General features: G+C 39.3%; 2 protein-coding genes across 7 annotated transcripts in view; one reads left to right on the forward strand and one right to left on the reverse strand.

Moving 5' to 3' along the window:
• The window catches only part of LOC134660992 (FERM, ARHGEF and pleckstrin domain-containing protein 1), a 60,900-nt gene extending 58,951 nt beyond the window's left edge, over positions 1-1,949 (reverse strand). For all 6 annotated transcript variants that reach the window (XM_063516887.1, XM_063516886.1, XM_063516882.1 and 3 more), the window contains exons 1-2: positions 1,875-1,949; positions 581-754 (exon numbers count right to left, since the gene is read on the reverse strand). In XM_063516887.1, the coding sequence (XP_063372957.1) occupies positions 581-656 (76 nt within the window). In that variant the 5' untranslated portion in view covers positions 657-754; positions 1,875-1,949. The remainder of the gene's footprint in view (positions 1-580; positions 755-1,874) is intronic.
• A 1,039-nt stretch (positions 1,950-2,988) lies between these two features.
• Positions 2,989-16,462, forward strand: LOC134661623 (probable phospholipid-transporting ATPase IIB). Its single transcript, XM_063517764.1, has 19 exons — positions 2,989-3,169; positions 3,265-3,358; positions 4,034-4,236; positions 4,420-4,662; positions 6,792-7,012; positions 7,349-7,556; positions 7,690-7,912; positions 8,024-8,216; positions 8,392-8,507; positions 8,833-8,970; positions 9,149-9,322; positions 9,487-9,657; positions 9,872-10,057; positions 10,292-10,478; positions 10,681-10,856; positions 11,252-11,356; positions 12,299-12,425; positions 13,117-13,320; positions 16,205-16,462. The coding sequence occupies exons 1-19, from the start codon at positions 3,117-3,119 to the stop codon at positions 16,339-16,341; spliced, it is 3,159 nt and encodes a 1,052-aa protein (XP_063373834.1). The 5' UTR covers positions 2,989-3,116; the 3' UTR covers positions 16,342-16,462.
• Positions 16,463-17,593: the final 1,131 nt, after the last annotated feature.

The following is a 17,593-nucleotide window of genomic DNA, read 5'->3' on the forward strand; positions in this document are numbered from 1 at the left end:
GACATAATTATAGTATGTCAATTGTCAGCTGTAGGGTGGTTCAAAAAACTACTTTTTTTTATTATTTTGTTGGCCACACCCTCTGCGTTTGAACCAATATATTAAATAACCTATTAGGATTTTCCGATTTTTTTATTTCATTATTTGTATGAAACATGCGGCATACTGTACAGTCAAGTGTAACAATATGGGTGCACACATCATACTCAAAAATATGTTCCATAGCTCTTATGTCAGCAAATTAAGAACTGGGACATATTTTTGAGTAAGTTACACACCCACAATTATTTTTACACCTGACTGAATATTTTATTACAGTGTGGCCTTAAAAAAATTCAGGGTTTAATATTTACTTCAACTCCATACCTTTATGAGTTTCTGAAAACAATGGTTCTTGACAGTCAGCCATAATAGTCTAAACCCGTATGGTCAATGGTCAACCTTCACCGATACGTCTGACAGATGATATTTATATTTTATGAAAGAAAAACAATATAGGGGACATACTAAGAGAACCTTGCAGCCTTTACTAATTAAGGAAGGTCTGGCCGTCATAGACTCTTAGGCTAATGACTCTTACCAGGCAGGGTATGGTATCCAATGGTGGACAAATGTCCAGTAGAGTTGCAGGATCCTGGGGGAAGGTCTGATTCCATCTTTCTGTTATCCGTAAACCAGCTTCAAGTCCAACTCCAAAACAGATTTTACGAGAGCCATATTAGCTCTCCCTTGATGCATTGTCTCTCCAGGGTGTCTGTGTTCAACAAATTAACAAGACTCAGTATCTGGAGAGGAAATTGCCGTGCGAAGCATCTCAGTCTGTGGAGATGTGACCGTCCAAGGCAATGGTTATGAGTTGGAGTATTAAATTGTGGTACAGGCAATATGATAATAATACCGACTTTCATGAAGAGCCAACTAAATATCTCTCTACTTTACTAGATGCTTTAAAATATTTACAACATGCACTATAACACCTCTGCAATAAACTCATGTTCAGATATTTGTGAAAAACTTGTTTGATTTGACCAATATCATGTAATGAAAGATTATACCTAAACATTTTAATTCCTACTGTTTATTTATTATAAATCTCATCCATGAAATTAACACATACAATTTATTAATAACTACTGATGCCGAAGGATAATTCAATTGTTTTATTATTGACAAGTGATCAATCTATGCAGTTATATGTTCAAAGTACTCTTAAAGATAATTACAACTAGAATTAAGTACTCAGTATTTAGTTACCTTAAATGTGAATACCAATTAACTAATGTATATGAACTAACAATCAAAAGGAGAGTACAAGATCTCTGAAAGGCACAAGATAAATCTTTTAACAATTCTTTTACTTGCCTGTGTCAAACCAATATCAGCATTTTGACTGTTCAAATGGATAAACAAAAGCACCATATAAAACACAGTTTTTACGTTGGAAATAGTTCAAAGCAAAGCCTATATTTTATTTTGAAACTGCACTTATAGCAAAAACGGGGGTGTCCGCTTTTACGCCCTTAAAGTATAAATAGTTAAGTTTCAATGCAATAATCAGAAAATAGGTCAACAGAGGTGTGTCCGGTCACTCCGACAGAGACAGCAGACGCACTGGCTGCCGCTGCCTCCACTCCACCTTCCTTCACCTCCGCCGCGACGCTAGCAGCGCCGCGCTCACCACCCGCCGCCGCCCACGGGGCGCAGCGCATGACAATCTAATAAGACCCTTGCCTATTTAATTACCACCTGTACACACTGAACGCCCGACAAATTATTCGATAATTTCCAAGCTTCCTCTATTTAACTACTTGTTCAAATATAAACTTAAAACTATGCAGAAATCTAGTACTTAGGAGGCATCTTTCTTTTCTTACTTTTTGACACCAGTAGATGAAAGAGAGGTCAGATGCAACACCCGGTTCGTAACGTTCCACTACGGGTATGAGCTACGAGCAGTCATTGATCTAATTGGTCACGTGATGCACCAGCATTATTTTCATTTCATTTTGTTACTTTCGTGGATGCATTATATGAGAAAACAACCGGATTTAGGAAGGAGCGCACGAAGTTTGAGAAAATTTATCAAAGCCATATAACGCTAATTTTACGACACTCACTAGTTCGCCATATTTATTTACTTTGAAATGTTGCCATATCCAAATCCGCCAAATCGAATTGTTGAGCAAACTTGAGCGACGCGATTTAGGCTTTTCGTTTCACGCAATTTTCAACTGATAATAATTTAGTGTCAAATAATTATGCTACAAATGAAAGTAATTAATTACAACTAACAAAAATAAAATAAACTAATAACTAAATATATACTAAACTAAAACTACCTAAAAAGTAAAAACTTACAAATAAAAAATTGGCCCCAAGTCTGTGCCGACCGGTAGGGTGCCCAGAAGGCTGGCGGCGTTGCCGCGCTGAACGGCAACGCCAATGCGTTGGACGAGGTATGCTCCAGCCTTCCGGTCACCCGTTGCGTCGATAAGGCGCTTGGCCAACTCCCTATAACCGCTGTGCGCGCCTTGACCCCACGGCCCAAGCGTCTCCACCGCAAACGGTTCAAACATGCAGCCGCTGTCTATGGCTGCATATTTGCGCCAGCATCGGTAGCAGCAGCGCCAGCCCTAGAAGAGGTCCCCAAGTCAAAACATGAATCTAGTATTTTAACCATGAATCTCTAATTGGTTTGACCAATTATACTTGGTCAAGCAAATCTTGTCAGTAAAAAAAAGGTGCAAAATTCAAATTTTCTATGGTACGATATCCCTTCACGCCTACATTTTTCAAATTTGCCGCCTTTCCTACTGACAAGATATGCTTGACCAAGTATATAAAAAAATCCATACTAAATTGTTGCCATGTTTAAGCATTTTACGTTGTTGAACTTGTTGATTGTTGATAAATCGCTCTGACTGTAAAGCCCATAACGCAGCTGTCACGTCACTGCTGTAGAGGCACAAATGTCATTATTGTAAATAAGTTATACCAAGCGATAAACAAGGCATAACAATAAAATATTAAACATCGATAAATCAATAGCATGTGTCATTAGATTGTTGTAAAATTATGTGTTAGTAGAAAATACTTTGTCTGGGTATATTACAAACATGGAAACCACTCCATTACTATCCAGACCTAAGAGGAAATCTTTATGGTCAAGGTAAGAATACCTAGTTTTCACCAATAATCCCTTTGTTTTTATTTTGCATAACTACAAGACCAGCATTTTTACTAGCGTTCATTCTTCCATTTCAGATTTAGCTTCCGTAAAAAAGAGTTGACATCTAGAGTCATTTATCTGGGGCAACTACCAGATGAAGATTTTCCACCAAACTTTATTTGTAATCAAGTGGGTAACGTAAATGCCTTTTTATTATTACTATATGTAATTTTCGTAACTGTGTATCGAGTTGAAATTCAAACCATATACTCAAGTCTACAGTCCCTTAAAGCTGTGAAAAAATCATTCTTCAAAGTTAACATAAGAAAAAGTTACGGCCGTTTATGCCACAAAAAACGTATATTTAGACACCCTTAAGGAAATCAAAATTTGTAGGGTACTTCCCGTTGACCTTGAACTATGAAAAAAATCTTAAAACTATAGATTTGTAAAAAATTAAAAAATAAGTTAAATTTGTACGGAACCCTCTGGGCGAGTCCGACTCGCGTTTGTCCGGTTGTTTTAAACCACTTTATTGGTGCCATAGATGTATCTATAAATCCAGAAAAAGATGCTACTAAATTGGTCATTTTGTTTGGAGATAATATTTCATTTCATTGTAGATTCATTCATATTCACCAAAACCAACAGCCTCTCATTCTAAATAAACCTAAAAAGGGAATTTAAAATATCTCATATTGTTGTAACTATAAAGTGACAAAAGCAACAATTAACTGCTTTTGAAAAGCTGTAACCCCACAGTTTTTCAAAGCAGGAAATATATACATAATACATATATATTGTGTGTGTTTGTATTTCTTTACATACTAGAACTTTTTATATCTTAATGTGTTTTTTTTTCAGAAATATAATATTATAACATTCCTTCCACTGGTATTGTATGACCAATTCCGTTTTTTTTTAAATCTTTACTTTTTGGTCATGGCACTGAGTCAATTCATACCGAGTATTCGTATTGGATACCTGTATACATACTGGGGACCGCTGTGTTTTGTTTTGGCAGTGACACTTTTCAGAGAGGCAGTGGATGACTTCAGACGATACAGGTAAGTTTTCATGAAATTCCTATATTAATGCAGCACATTTCTCTGTAGGGCTTAACAGTGAGTATAAGTTCGTCTCGATTTTGTAGGATCTGATGGAGACATGCTGCATACCCATCTAGTGTACACTAGCCTTAAATTTAGTATCATACTTCATATGTTTCAAACTATTTATTCTCCTTGTAGAAGGGACAAAGAAGTGAATAGGCAATGCTACGAGCGTGTGGTTCTTGACCAGAACATAAATGATTACCAACCATTTGTGACGGAGCGCGTGCCAGCGTCGGCGCTGAGAGTTGGCGACATAGTCATGCTGCACAAGGGCCAAAGAGTGCCGGCAGACATGATTCTATTGAGGACTAACGAGACAATGGGTACTGTATTTATACGAACAGACCAATTGGATGGAGAAATAGATTGGAAATTGAGGTATCTTTCTATCATTTGCTTGTTTATTAATCAGTAAGACACCATCATTCACCTCTTGTAATATATGGTTACCTCTGTAATAATCAGTAAGTCTATTAGTAGTAAGTCAGTCTATTAGTAGTAGAGTTTGGGTATTGTAATTAATATGGCTTTCTTATGTTTGTGTGAAGGTATAATGTATGGCAGGGATTGCCTTGCTTTATACCTAGAATACATTTACTTGGGAAAATATTTTATATAAGGTTGAGCAGGGTAAATGCCACTATGCAGTTATTGCGTCCGTCCCTTTGAGTTATTTTTTAGGGTTCCGTACCCAAAGGGTAAAAACGGGACCCTATTACTAAGACTCCGATGTCCGTCCGTCCGTCCGTCCGTCCGTCCGTCTGTCACCAGGCTGTATCTCACGAACCGTGATAGCTAGACAGTTGAAATTTTCACAGATGGTGTATTTCTGTTGCCGCTATAACAACAAATACTAAAAACAGAATAAAATAAAGATTTAAGTGGGGCTCCCATACAACAAACGTGATTTTTGACCGAAGTTAAGCAACGTCGGGCGGGGTCAGTACTTGGATGGGTGACCGTTTTTTTGCTTGTTTTGCTCTATTTTTAGGGTTCCGTAGCCAAATGGCAAAAAACGGAACCCTTATAGATTCGTCATGTCTGTCTGTCTGTCTGTCCGTCTGTCTGTCCGTCCGTATGTCACAGCCACTTTTCTCCGAAACTATAAGAACTATACTGTTGAAACTTGGTAAGTAGATGTATTCTGTAAACCGCATTAAGATTTTTCACACAAAAATAGAAAAAAAACAATAAATTTTTGGGGTTCCCCATACTTCGAACTGAAACTCAAAATTTTTTTTTTCATCAATCCCATACGTGTGGGGTATCTATGGATAGGTCTTCAAAAATGATATTGAGGTTTCTAATATCATTTTTTTCTAAACTGAATAGTTTGCGCGAGAGACACTTCCAAAGTGGTAAAATGTGTCCCCCCCCCCCCTGTAACTTCTAAAATAAGAGAATGATAAAACTAAAAAAAATATATGATGTACATTACCATGTAAACTTCCACCGAAAATTGGTTTGAACGAGATCTAGTAAGTAGTTTTTTTTTTATACGTCATAAATCGCCTAAATACGGAACCCTTCATGGGCGAGTCCGACTCGCACTTGGCCGCTTTTTGTTGATGGTGCGGAACCCTCCGTGCGCGAGTCCGACTCGCACTTGGCCGGTTTTTTAAACAACGTGAATTACAAGAGCTCTCGTAATGAGTCTAGTGATAAAAGCCTGAACCTACTTACTTGAAGAATAAAACGTAACGTCGAGGACGTTCTGACCAATCGTATCCGAGAAATAACGAAATAGACGCAATAATCCCATAGTTACATTTATCCTGGTTAACCTTAGTTTTATTATACTTACACACCTACTCTTGAAGCATGGTGAATTAGATATTGATTACAATGACTGATTTTAATTGTTCTTAACAATTCAGAAATAATAAAATAGGCAAATCTTGTAATGTAGTTGTTGTTTCATACATACTTAAGTGCTTAAGTGATTGCTTTGTAATGGTGTCTATTATTTAATGGCGCCCATTAGTATATCGTTTGTTCAACCATGAGATAGGAGATAAATAATAAAAGCAATTGAATAAGAATAACAATAAATTCGTTTATTCATAGCAAACTGAAACTACATTTCATACAAACGTATTGGCTACTCAATACCCTGTAAATCTTTCTGTTCATCCATTTTACAAAGATTATGTTGTTAGCATGAATCATAAGGAGATAAGACATTAGCGTATTACCTATTATATTAATTTATTATTGTTTGAGCTTTTATCTAATATGCAACATAATGTATGTTCTACTAGTATTCGTGATCTTCCTATGTTTAACCATATAGCGTTAGTTGACTGACCTGAAATTCATTTTATCATTTTTTTTGTCAACAACGAGCTAGGTCAATAAGTGGCTTATGGAAAAACCGTCTGCAGTTAAAATGCAGAATCCATCTGTTATATTCCTACTTAAGAAGAGTATTTACGTATTTGGAAACTCTGAACTACGCTGCAACTGCGCATTTTACGCTCTTACTTGCAATAACCGTTGTTTTTCAGAATACCATTACCTTCTACTCAAAAACTCCCGACAGATGCACATCTTCTCGATATAAATGCTCAAATATTTGTTGAAAAACCAGAAAAGGATATCCATTCCTTTATTGGAACTTGTACTAGACTGGACGAAGAAGAGAATGATTCTTTGGACATCGAGAACACGCTGTGGAGCGGCTGCGTCGTGGCTTCAGGTCAAGCTACTGGATTGATTATCTATACAGGTACAAATCAATCAATCAAAAATGTATTTGCAAAAAAAGGGTAAAGTTTAAATGTGTTAGTGTAAGTAAACAGTAGGTTGTTTCACCTTTTCACCTCTGTAAAATAATTACATTTGAGAACCTAATACATTGAAACAAATTTTATACAATTACAACCATTTATATAGTTAACCATACCATTACAAATTGCTTACGTAGGTTGGTTTGTAGCTAGCTAACACTCTATCTGCGTCAAAATGATCAGTAGAAAAGTCGAGTTTATAGCGAGAATAGAAATGCTCACAAATAGGTAAATAAATCCCCAATGAGCCACTAACTAGTTTGTGCTTCTATCAGGTAGTCAAACGCGCAGTGTGATGAACAACTCGACACCCCGGTCCAAAGTGGGCCGCCTCGAGCTGCAGGTGAACGACCTCACCAAGCTCCTCTTCGCAGCTACACTCCTCACGTCCTTCCTGATGATCGTACTGAAAGGTTTCAATGGACCTTGGTACGGATTTCTCTTTAGATTTGAACTGCTGTTTTCATACATCATTCCTATCAGGTAAGTGATTTATGAGATTATGAGACGTAAGATCGTCCTCATAATAAATGCACAATTTATTTTAGCTAATGCATTTATTACTGTTTGGAATGTTTATTAAGTCAAATCAATGGCCACTAATATCTCATTTCAGTTTGAGGGTAAACTTGGATATGGGCAAAGTCTTCTACTCCTGGACTATACAGAAAGACAAAAAAATAGAAGGCACTGTGATGCGATCGACGACTATTCCAGAGGAACTGGGTAGGATACAGTATCTACTCGCTGACAAAACTGGGACGCTGACCAAAAACGAGATGGTGTTTCAAAAGCTGCATTTAGGAAATGCTTTGTACGACAACAATCTGTTCTATGAGGTTGGTGTAACATTATTGGTTGAGCGAAATTAATTATGTCATTGCCAATCATTACTTTAATGAAAACTAAAAATATTGTTAAAAGTTGAATGTGTATGAAATTTAATCCAGGTGGAAGGGTTGCTGACACAATATCTGACGAACGAGTCGCACTCGGCGCCAGCGTCGCCCGTACTGGGGAGCTCGGAGCCTCTGTCGCCGACGCCGCAGCAGGTGTGGCGCGCGGTGCTGGCCCTGGCGCTGTGCCACAACGTCACGCCGGTCTACGAGCTCGACGACCAGAGGGCCGACGAGGCGCAGTCAGGTAACCAGTCCCAAGCGGTCTCGAGTCGCCTGCGATGGGAGACGGTAAACACGATATCGCTGAAAAGATCCCAATTTACGATTCACTCACTAAAAACATAACCTTTGCTATTAGGTATTAGATGTAATGTAAGACATGATTGATTCCTCGTTTATCTATTAATATTATTGTTTAGACATGGGAAGCTCTATGATGTCGGAGAGCTGCGGCGGCGCCGTGCCGCAGCAGGAGCTGTGCGACTACCAGGCCTCCAGCCCCGACGAGGTGGCGCTCGTCAAGTGGACCGACCGGGTAACACACTATACGTTGATTTTGTAACATAATTTAGGTGGGAAGAAAATTCACAGTTATCATAATAAAGTGGAGATTTTAAAAATAATTTTGAAATGATTAAGAAATATAAGATCTAAATTTATATTTTAGATGAAACACAGACATGTGTTGTTTGGACGGTCGAGTTACCTGATCTTTATAGTTTAACCGATTTGTGAAGGACCTACGAGTAGGTAACGTCAATATTGGCTTACTGCCGCCAATATACGGGCAGTTCCATTATGTCGGAGCCTGCCAACCAGGCCTCAACCTCGCCGAAATTAAACAAAATTGATGTTTTCAGATGGGTGTATCCCTGTACCGAAGAGATTTTAGCAGCATCGCTTTGAAGCTGCGAGCAACCAACGAGATCGTGCAGTTCTCCATACTGCAAATTTTCCATTTCACCAGTGAAAGCAAAATGATGGGTATTATTGTGCAGGTGTGTACTCAAAAATCTCTCTTTATGTTTTTATAAATTTGATTTTCTACCTTAATACAGACTGAATAAAATCCAAGTTTTAAACACCCTATTATAACTAACTGTCAATCAAAACTTATGAGGTAGATTTTCTGAAACTACTTATCCAAAATCCATATTTTATATTTATTTCGATTAGGAGGAAGTATCAGGCGAGATAACGTACTACGTGAAGGGAGCAGACGTGGCGCTCGCGCCTCTCCTGGAGTCCCCCTGGCTCAACGAGGAGTGCAAGCGGCTGGCGGCCGAGGGCCTGAGGACTCTCGTCGTTGCCAAGAAAATTCTCACTAACAACGAGTATTTGGAATTTGAGGTAAACGTTTTTTTAAATCTTTGTATAGGTGTTGTATTCCAGAAACTAAACGAACTAGAAACATATTCAAAAACAAAATACTTCTTATTGCTTGTTATATTTAAGCTGTCCACTCTTACAATCTTCAGTGTATCCTATGTATTAAATAAGACTGTTATCCGCAGAGTGAATACAAAGAGGCGAGGCTGAGCGTGACCAACCGCGCCGAGAGGACCATGGCGGCGATGTCGAAGCTGCAGTGCGGGTTGCAGCTGTTGGGGCTCACCGGCGTCGAGGACCGGCTCGCCGACCACGTGCCCGAGACCATGGCCATGCTGCGCGCCGCCGGGATCAAGGTCACACTTTCACCTAAACCCGAGGGCCACGGAACACACGCTTCGATACATTTAACTAAAGAATGGCATTAACACATTCAGTGCCAGCGCGCTACGCGCTACACCGTAGCTAAACCGTATGTAGCGAAAAGCTCCTACGAACAGTGAACTCCCCTAGCGAGTCGCTGGCAGTTAATGTGTTAAGTAGTAGGACATACCTAATATTTATGTGCAGATCTGGATGTTGACCGGCGACAAACTGGAGACGGCGTTGTGCATCGCGCGCTCGCTGCACCTCGGCGGCGGCAGCAGATGGTTCGTGGCGCCGGAGTGCAGCTCGCGCCGCGACGCGCACGCGCTGCTGCGCGGCCTCGCCGCCGCCGCCGACCAGGACCTCATCATCGAGGGCGAGACGCTCGAGGTCACTGCACTATACATACTACACTCACGGCCGGAGATGGTGCTCACGCTAACACACCACCAGTGACAAGAGCATGCCAATCTAACCTGATGGTCTAGTCCCGATTTTCTATAAATAATTCCTGATGTATATAGGTACATTCGTGATTTTATTTATTAACATTTTTTGTGTTGACAAGTTTTGTTGTTGCGGGCGGCTAGAGGGTAGTGTTTTTGACCAGTGTCGTTGGTGCAGATGTGCCTGCAGTGCTACGAGGACGAGATGGTGGAGGTGCTGTGCGGGTGCTCGGGCGTGGTGGTGGCGCGCTGCTCGCCCACGCAGAAGGCGCGCGTGGCGCAGCTGCTGCGCGCGCGCGGCCGGGTCGTGGCGGCCGTGGGCGACGGTGGCAACGACGTGGCCATGATACAAGAGGCCGACATCGGTAACACAATTTTTGTCGCATCCATAAGTTTTGTTAAATTGACAAAAGAAAAAATACGTGTCCAGTATTTTTATGATAAACTAACTGGAGGAGTAGTTGTAATTGTTTAGCATACTACCATACTGTCAGATTATAATTGTATGTTTGTCTGTCAACTTTAATTGACCAAAGTGTAGGTGTAGACTAGTGTTCCTATGTTCAGGCGTAGGCATCGAGGGCGCGGAGGGGCGCGCCGCGTCGCTGGCGGGCGACGTGAGCGTGCGCGCGTTCTCCAGCCTGGCGCGGCTGCTGCTGGTGCACGGCCGGCGCGCCGTCATGCGCTCCGCCGCGCTGTCGCTCTTCATCGTGCACCGCGGGCTCATCGTCTCCACCATGCAGGTCAGTGCCACTGCCGCCAGTACCAACCCACCTATAAAGTCCACCGCGGGTGTACATACTTGGCACTTGTCTGTATCGAAAATTAGACACCAGCTTTAGCAGAAAGGCGTAAAATGCGTGTTAAAGGAACAACCCAACCGCTTCGACTTCTTAAGAGATATCTCAGGCAGGGTGTCCGCTAGCTGGTGCGGTTGCACGGAGCGGGCCCACCCGAAAACTTGACGAAAAATAGTAGGTATGAGAAACGCTAACCGGCGCGAACGAATCTACAATACGTGCGTGCGCCCGCGCCCACATTTTGACATTATTATTAAGCTATTTATTATACGAGTAAGGGCATCAAGCTCCTAAACACTTGATCTATACTAATTTCTATCCCTTTGTTACTGTTTCAGGCGGTGTTCAGCGTAGTGTTTTACTTCTCGTCGGTCTCACTCTATCCCGGATTCCTGATGGTTGGCTATGGTACCCTGTTCACTATGCTGCCAGTATTTTCTTTGGTAAGAACCAGAACCATAACCTGCCTTTTAATTATAAAATTTATAAATAAACTAATGTTTGATTTGTTTCCCATAACTTAAGGTAGGTAATATAACAGTTTTGATTTAAAGAAAATAACATGTTTAATGCATTATGTAATTAATGCTTGTTTATCGCGTACATATTATTATCAGTGTGTTATGTATTCTAGAGATAGAGATATTTATTTGCATACCAGTATGTTACATAGGTAAGGTACATAATGGGCCCTGGAAGGGTATAGCAAAACATGTTGTTTCTACTCAACGACGCGTGCCTTGGCTGGTATTGATATGCTATTTAAAGGTTATATTTGACAAAACTGCGCGTCATCGTGAATGACACGATCTATACACCGTGTTTTTATTGAATTCCGTTGAACTTCGGGGTATGGTTAAGTACGTTTAAGAGAACTAAATGGAATAGATAATTTTCAAAAAAAAATATTTTTTTTTGCTTTTTTTACAAAAAAAAAAGGTTTAAAAACTAATTAAATGTTAGCATATAGCGTTGTTGTAACACGGGCATTACATTTAACTCAACCAAACAATTGAAATCTGTGACATATCAATGTCATTTCGAACATCGATTGACCGAGATTGTACCTAAGTTTAGTAGCAAATGTATGAACTCATTCTAAACACTAATCAATATGTAAACCGGCCCTAAGGCAAGTGTACACGCTTGTAGAGGCCTTATAGGAAAAAAATAAATTATTGATTATCTCCGAAATGGAGTTAATTAGAATATCGGTGTCTTTGAGAAAGTTACTTGATTTAAGCTCAGGAATGTACCCTTGAAATTAACGGAAATCAAAAAAAAAACACGGTGTATAGAGATATTTACATGTTTTTGTCCAAATATAATAAGTTATAAAAATAATCTTGCTAGTGAGCTTAGAGTATATTTTTATTTGTTTTCAGGTCCTTGATAAAGACATTCCTAGCTCTACTGCTCTCAAATATCCTCAACTGTATAAACAATTGACAAAAGGAAGACAATTGTCATACAAGACTTTCTACATTTGGACAGGGATATCCATATATCAAGGTGAACATTATTTACATACTATTTACTCCACCGTTTATAATTTATTATAATATTGTTCTTGACATAATATGTATTTTACTTCATCGACCTAATAAAGCTATGAAAATTAGCGACTGATATTGGTGCCTTTCGTGGTGAAGTATATATGGTAAATCCACCACAGCAACCCAGCTTGCAAGTCGCTGAGTGTAAAGTTTAATGGCGTTATTCATAAACGGCTGCTAAATTAATCAGTTGCTGATCTTCGTTTGTCCCTTATACCATAGAGAGGGACAAATGACGATCATCCGCTGATTAACTTAGCAGACGTTTATGAATAACGCCGTAAGAATACAATTGTGGTTCGAATTTTCAGCTAATGTGGATAGCGCTATAAAGCTTTATACAATAAAAAGTGTTGTCAAAAGTTGACGTTTGGCGTCATATAGTGCCATCTATTTTGGATGCCTAACTCGGCGCACGATTTTTTCCTATACTTTATCCGTCATGTCCAATCAATAACTGTTTGCAGAGCGTTATCCGCAAATAAACATGAATAAAACTTTAGATTCTAGTCAGGACAAAATAATATCTTTCCAGAATCTTGACATTGTCAACATCATCGTATGAACATAGACAATAAGGCTGGAGGATACATACTAGTTATAGTCTTGGTTCGTCTTGTCGAGAATTGATAATTTGTTTGTCCCAGGCGGCGTGATAATGTACGGCGCGCTGGTGCTGTTCGAGGACCAGCTGATCCACATCGTAGAGATCAGCTACACGGCGCTCATCCTCACCGAGCTCATCATGGTGGCGCTCACGGTGGACACGTGGCACCGCCTCATGGTGGTGGCCGAGCTGGTCAGCCTGCTCATGTACGCCACGACGCTGCTCGTCTTCAACAGCTACTTCGGTAATGTATCAATCCAGTGCACACTGCACAGTTCACACTTTTAAACTGACTACTTACTTCTTTCTTACTTAGTTTGCATGTTTATCTTGTACTTCTCGAGACCTTTCTAATGAGTCTATATTCAATCTGTTTGTGTTTTTCCATCGAGGCGTCTCTATGGCTACCTTCCGACTGTATCATCAGATCGGCTCCGTTTTAACATACTCGTATTATTGCATTGTCATCGGAATTACGCTAAATTTCAACCCAAGCAGAGTCTGATTCTCAGACAGAAATATCTACGTCAAATGGTCTCTGAGAAAAACCGCGAACAAAGTTTTGTGCGGTACACTAAAAAGAGGTTAAAATTTAAGTTGTAAGGGTTTACCCTTGAATTGCCGACAGACATTTCATCGAATGTTATTTCGAAGACAACGTTTCAAGTATTTTCATTTCATCGACATGTCATTGCGTCGAAGAATCGATACTAGTTAATTTAAATCTGGGACTTTTAATTGGTACTTGAGTTATTTTGTGTATAGTTTATATCGTGGTATTTCTTTACGGGTTTTCTTATTTAATTTTGAATTACATTTAATAAAATTTATTACGCACGTTAGATCTCTGAATGGAATTAAAAAAAAATTTAATGCCAAGAAAGATAAAATTACCCAGTATGTTCACAACTTCAAGGGCGCTTAGAAAAATAAAACATACTGGGTAATTTTATCTTTCTTGGCATTAAATTTTTTTTTAATTCCATTCAGAGATCTAACGATGGTAAATGTTACCATACTGAATTGGCCTATCTATCAGCTTAGCACACAAAAAAAATCAAGCATCTACCGCAATAATTCACGTCACCATAAATAAAAATCTCATCGTACTCGGCGATAGGTGAAAAATTAAAAAAAATCATAACTCCGAAAATACGAAAAATCGCGGAACATACATGGGGGTGATTCAGATAGCCCTCTAGGTCCTCTACCTCCCAGCTTCAGTATATCACTACTTCTTGGGACAACCTGTATACATAATTTGAAAATTCTTACAACAGAAATATGTATAAATGTGTAGTACGACATATAAAAATGTATTAAGTCGAACCATAGAGAAAAAAATACATAGATTGCTCACTCCATACCTCAGTTTTAGTACCAAAAAGACTATTAGCATCTAGCATCGAGTAGCGGAACTATCAGTACTGCTACTTGACAATAGATGTAGAACCGACCGGAAAGTCTTATGCTGTTGAGATAAGACTTTCCGGTCGGTGCTACATCTATTGTCAAGTAGCAGTACTGATAGTTCCGCTACTCGATGCTAGATGTAGACACTGAAATTAATAGTCTAACTGATGTATGGAGTGAGCACTCTTGTCTTATTATATTTCTCTATGGTCGAACAAATGAATTGCAATGTTTAGTACTTGTGTCAATTAAAATAATTTGATACGAATTTAGCGATCAAGTAATATTCATTGAATAGTATTTCTACGCAAAAACTACGTAAAATTGAAATAAATAGTATATGAAACAAAATAACGCGGTTCGGGTTTGTGGCTAGCCGATTTTTTCGACATAGGTTACCGATTTTATAGCGAGTTTTGCTCTTTTGCATGCCAGATTTGTCGGCCAGGCCGAGTTGCTGCATAGCCGCGATGCTGCGACCAAATTGTCCAAGTGTTATAAGGGGCCCCGCGAAAGCCGAAAACTAAAAGCATCCTAACCAAGTCGCGCTTTCGAGTGAAGCCAAAGAGCGAGCAGTAGGAGAGTCGTGATTAGGTACATAGATTATAGATTCGATTTCAAGCCAATCTTTTGCAGTTCGGCGTTAGGTCTTATGCGAGGCCTGCTACCTCACGCCAAAGTCGGTCTTCTGCCTCAATTACACTTGGGCTTGGATCCAAATCCAAGCTTAAACATCGATTCCTATGCGAAGCTAGGCTGACAGAAAACTGTCCCATCCCTTCTCTGTATGAAATCCTGGATCCGCGCCTGTTTGGGACTAAAAGTAAAAATGATCGAATTGCGTTTTTTCTAATGAAAAATTTTCGCGCTCGCTACGCTCGCGTTTTTTTCAGTAACATTTTAAAGGTTAAGCCAACTTGACATTCGAATAGTGACTGCAGCAGGATTACTGTTGCAAATTTACTCCTGCACTGTCAATTTTCGTGATAAAATGATGTGACTGATTGAAAAGTCCATTCTCAGCAGTAATGCGGCAATGAACGTTACTCAATTTACCAAGAAAATTAAATGTAATCTTGATGACCCTAGGAAGAGGGGGCACCATGGTCTAAGAATGCTTAGGGCATCAATAGTTATTTGTACAACAAGAGATCAAAGTTTGATATTTCTTCGAGTGCTTATTTTGAGTCCCGTGTAAGCGAAAGATTCTATACTAATATACTATACTAATCTAATTTAGAATCTTGAGCGTAGTAAGGGACTCAAAAGCGCACGAGATGTAAATAACTTTGATCTCGTGTAGTTCACAAAACTTTTCACCTCAGCAGTGAGAACATATTAGAAAACCCGAAAAATGTATTCCTTCTTCATCACTTACCTCTATTCACTCATGTTTTCTTAAGATATACCAACAATTAAGTTTTCACCTCAGCAGCTCGAACAAGGGTACTTTGCTACTTAAAAACACTGAGCAAAATCGTATTTTGCTCATTTTGTCTCACTCAGTGAGCAAAATGCGATTTTGCTCACTGTTGTTAAGTAGCAAAGTACCCTTGTTCGAGCTGCTGAGGTGAAAAATATCTTAATCCGGCACTGAGAGTAGGTAAAAGTGTGTAAAAATAACACATGAAAAGTAAAGTCTCTTGACAAAAGCATGCTAATTGTGGCTTCAATCTCAATCTGAATGTTAAATCGAAATACTTTGTTTATTGCAGACTCAGATTTCATCAAGCACTGGGATTTCTGGTGGAAGGTGACCACGATAACTCTCGTCTCCTGCTTGCCGCTGTACATCGTGAAGTTCATGCACCGCAAGTGGAGCGCCCGCCAGTATCGCAACATACGGAAATGATGTTTGTGTATTAGGGCATAGGGTTCACATAATGCCCTAACATAACGTGTGTTAAACTGGTGTACCGTGAAACCATTTATTTGTGCCTTGGAGGGTAAATTTTTCCATTGAGAAAAGTGCTAGGTTAAAGGTTTGCTTACTATTTACCAATACGATTAGTTCCAAAGTTGTACGGTTTCATGGTATGTAGAATGTTATAGAGCATTAGAGCGATTACTATAGAGGTAATAGTCGCTAGCGCGCATCTGGCTGGACATTGTTTTTTCCAAGTACGCAATGAAGTTATGTAAGCTGCGCACGCCCTTTAATGCACCTTTTATAATCGTTTATCTACATTGTTTTGTTTACGCACATATAATAGTATTTTATGCAACCGTTGTTTAAGAGGGGTCAAAAAAGGCGAGTGGCGTGAGTAACAATTTGAGGCGAAGCCGAAAATTGTTAATAAAGACGCCACGAGTATTTTTTGACTCAGTTAAACAACGTTGCATACAATACTTTTTCTACGACCAAGCACTTACTTTGAAAAATAATTGTAAATTTAACAAATATTATTTTTCATTCAACAAAAATAATACTTTAAACAAGTGGAATCATATAGGACAGCTAAGATACGCGACCCGGCCACCGCGCCCCGCGCCCCACGGCCGGTTGGTCAGCGACACCTTCTTGTAACTCATGAGGCCCTGGTACTTGCTCTTATTTAAATTACAATTTTGGACAGTTTTTTCTCGATTTTGGCCACAGTAGCCTATGGAGACTAACAAGCAACGCTAAGCGGTGTTCGTAGTCTATGGATCTTGCTATATTACGGGTATCACATGCGCGTTTCTGACTTCTGAAGCAATTTTATTGTTTCTACTAGTTAATAGTACTCATCTGTCAGAGATGACAATTAAAATTAAGTTGGCAACAATGTATTTCATACAATATTTTTTAAGTGGTGATTACACGAAGTATCGTAAAAGTACCAAAAAGATACTGCGTGTATGCACAAATACTTTTTTGGGGAATAGACTAAAGACTTGTCTTGACAACTATAACATAGGGGTTTAAAGGTGTGTGTACGACCTTTTAAATGACAAATAAAAGTACGGGAGTAGAAAAAATTCATAAACTCTCTATAATGCGTTCAATAACCTCAAATTAAGACCAGCATACAATAAACTGTTTCGTTATAACTAATTTCTTATCTGTGAAAATGTTGTTATGGCTTCATTTTTACAACAAAATCGATTCTATAATTACATTA

This window comes from Cydia amplana, chromosome Z, assembly GCF_948474715.1.
Source record: "Cydia amplana chromosome Z, ilCydAmpl1.1, whole genome shotgun sequence".
NCBI classification, from domain to species: domain Eukaryota; kingdom Metazoa; phylum Arthropoda; class Insecta; order Lepidoptera; family Tortricidae; genus Cydia; species Cydia amplana.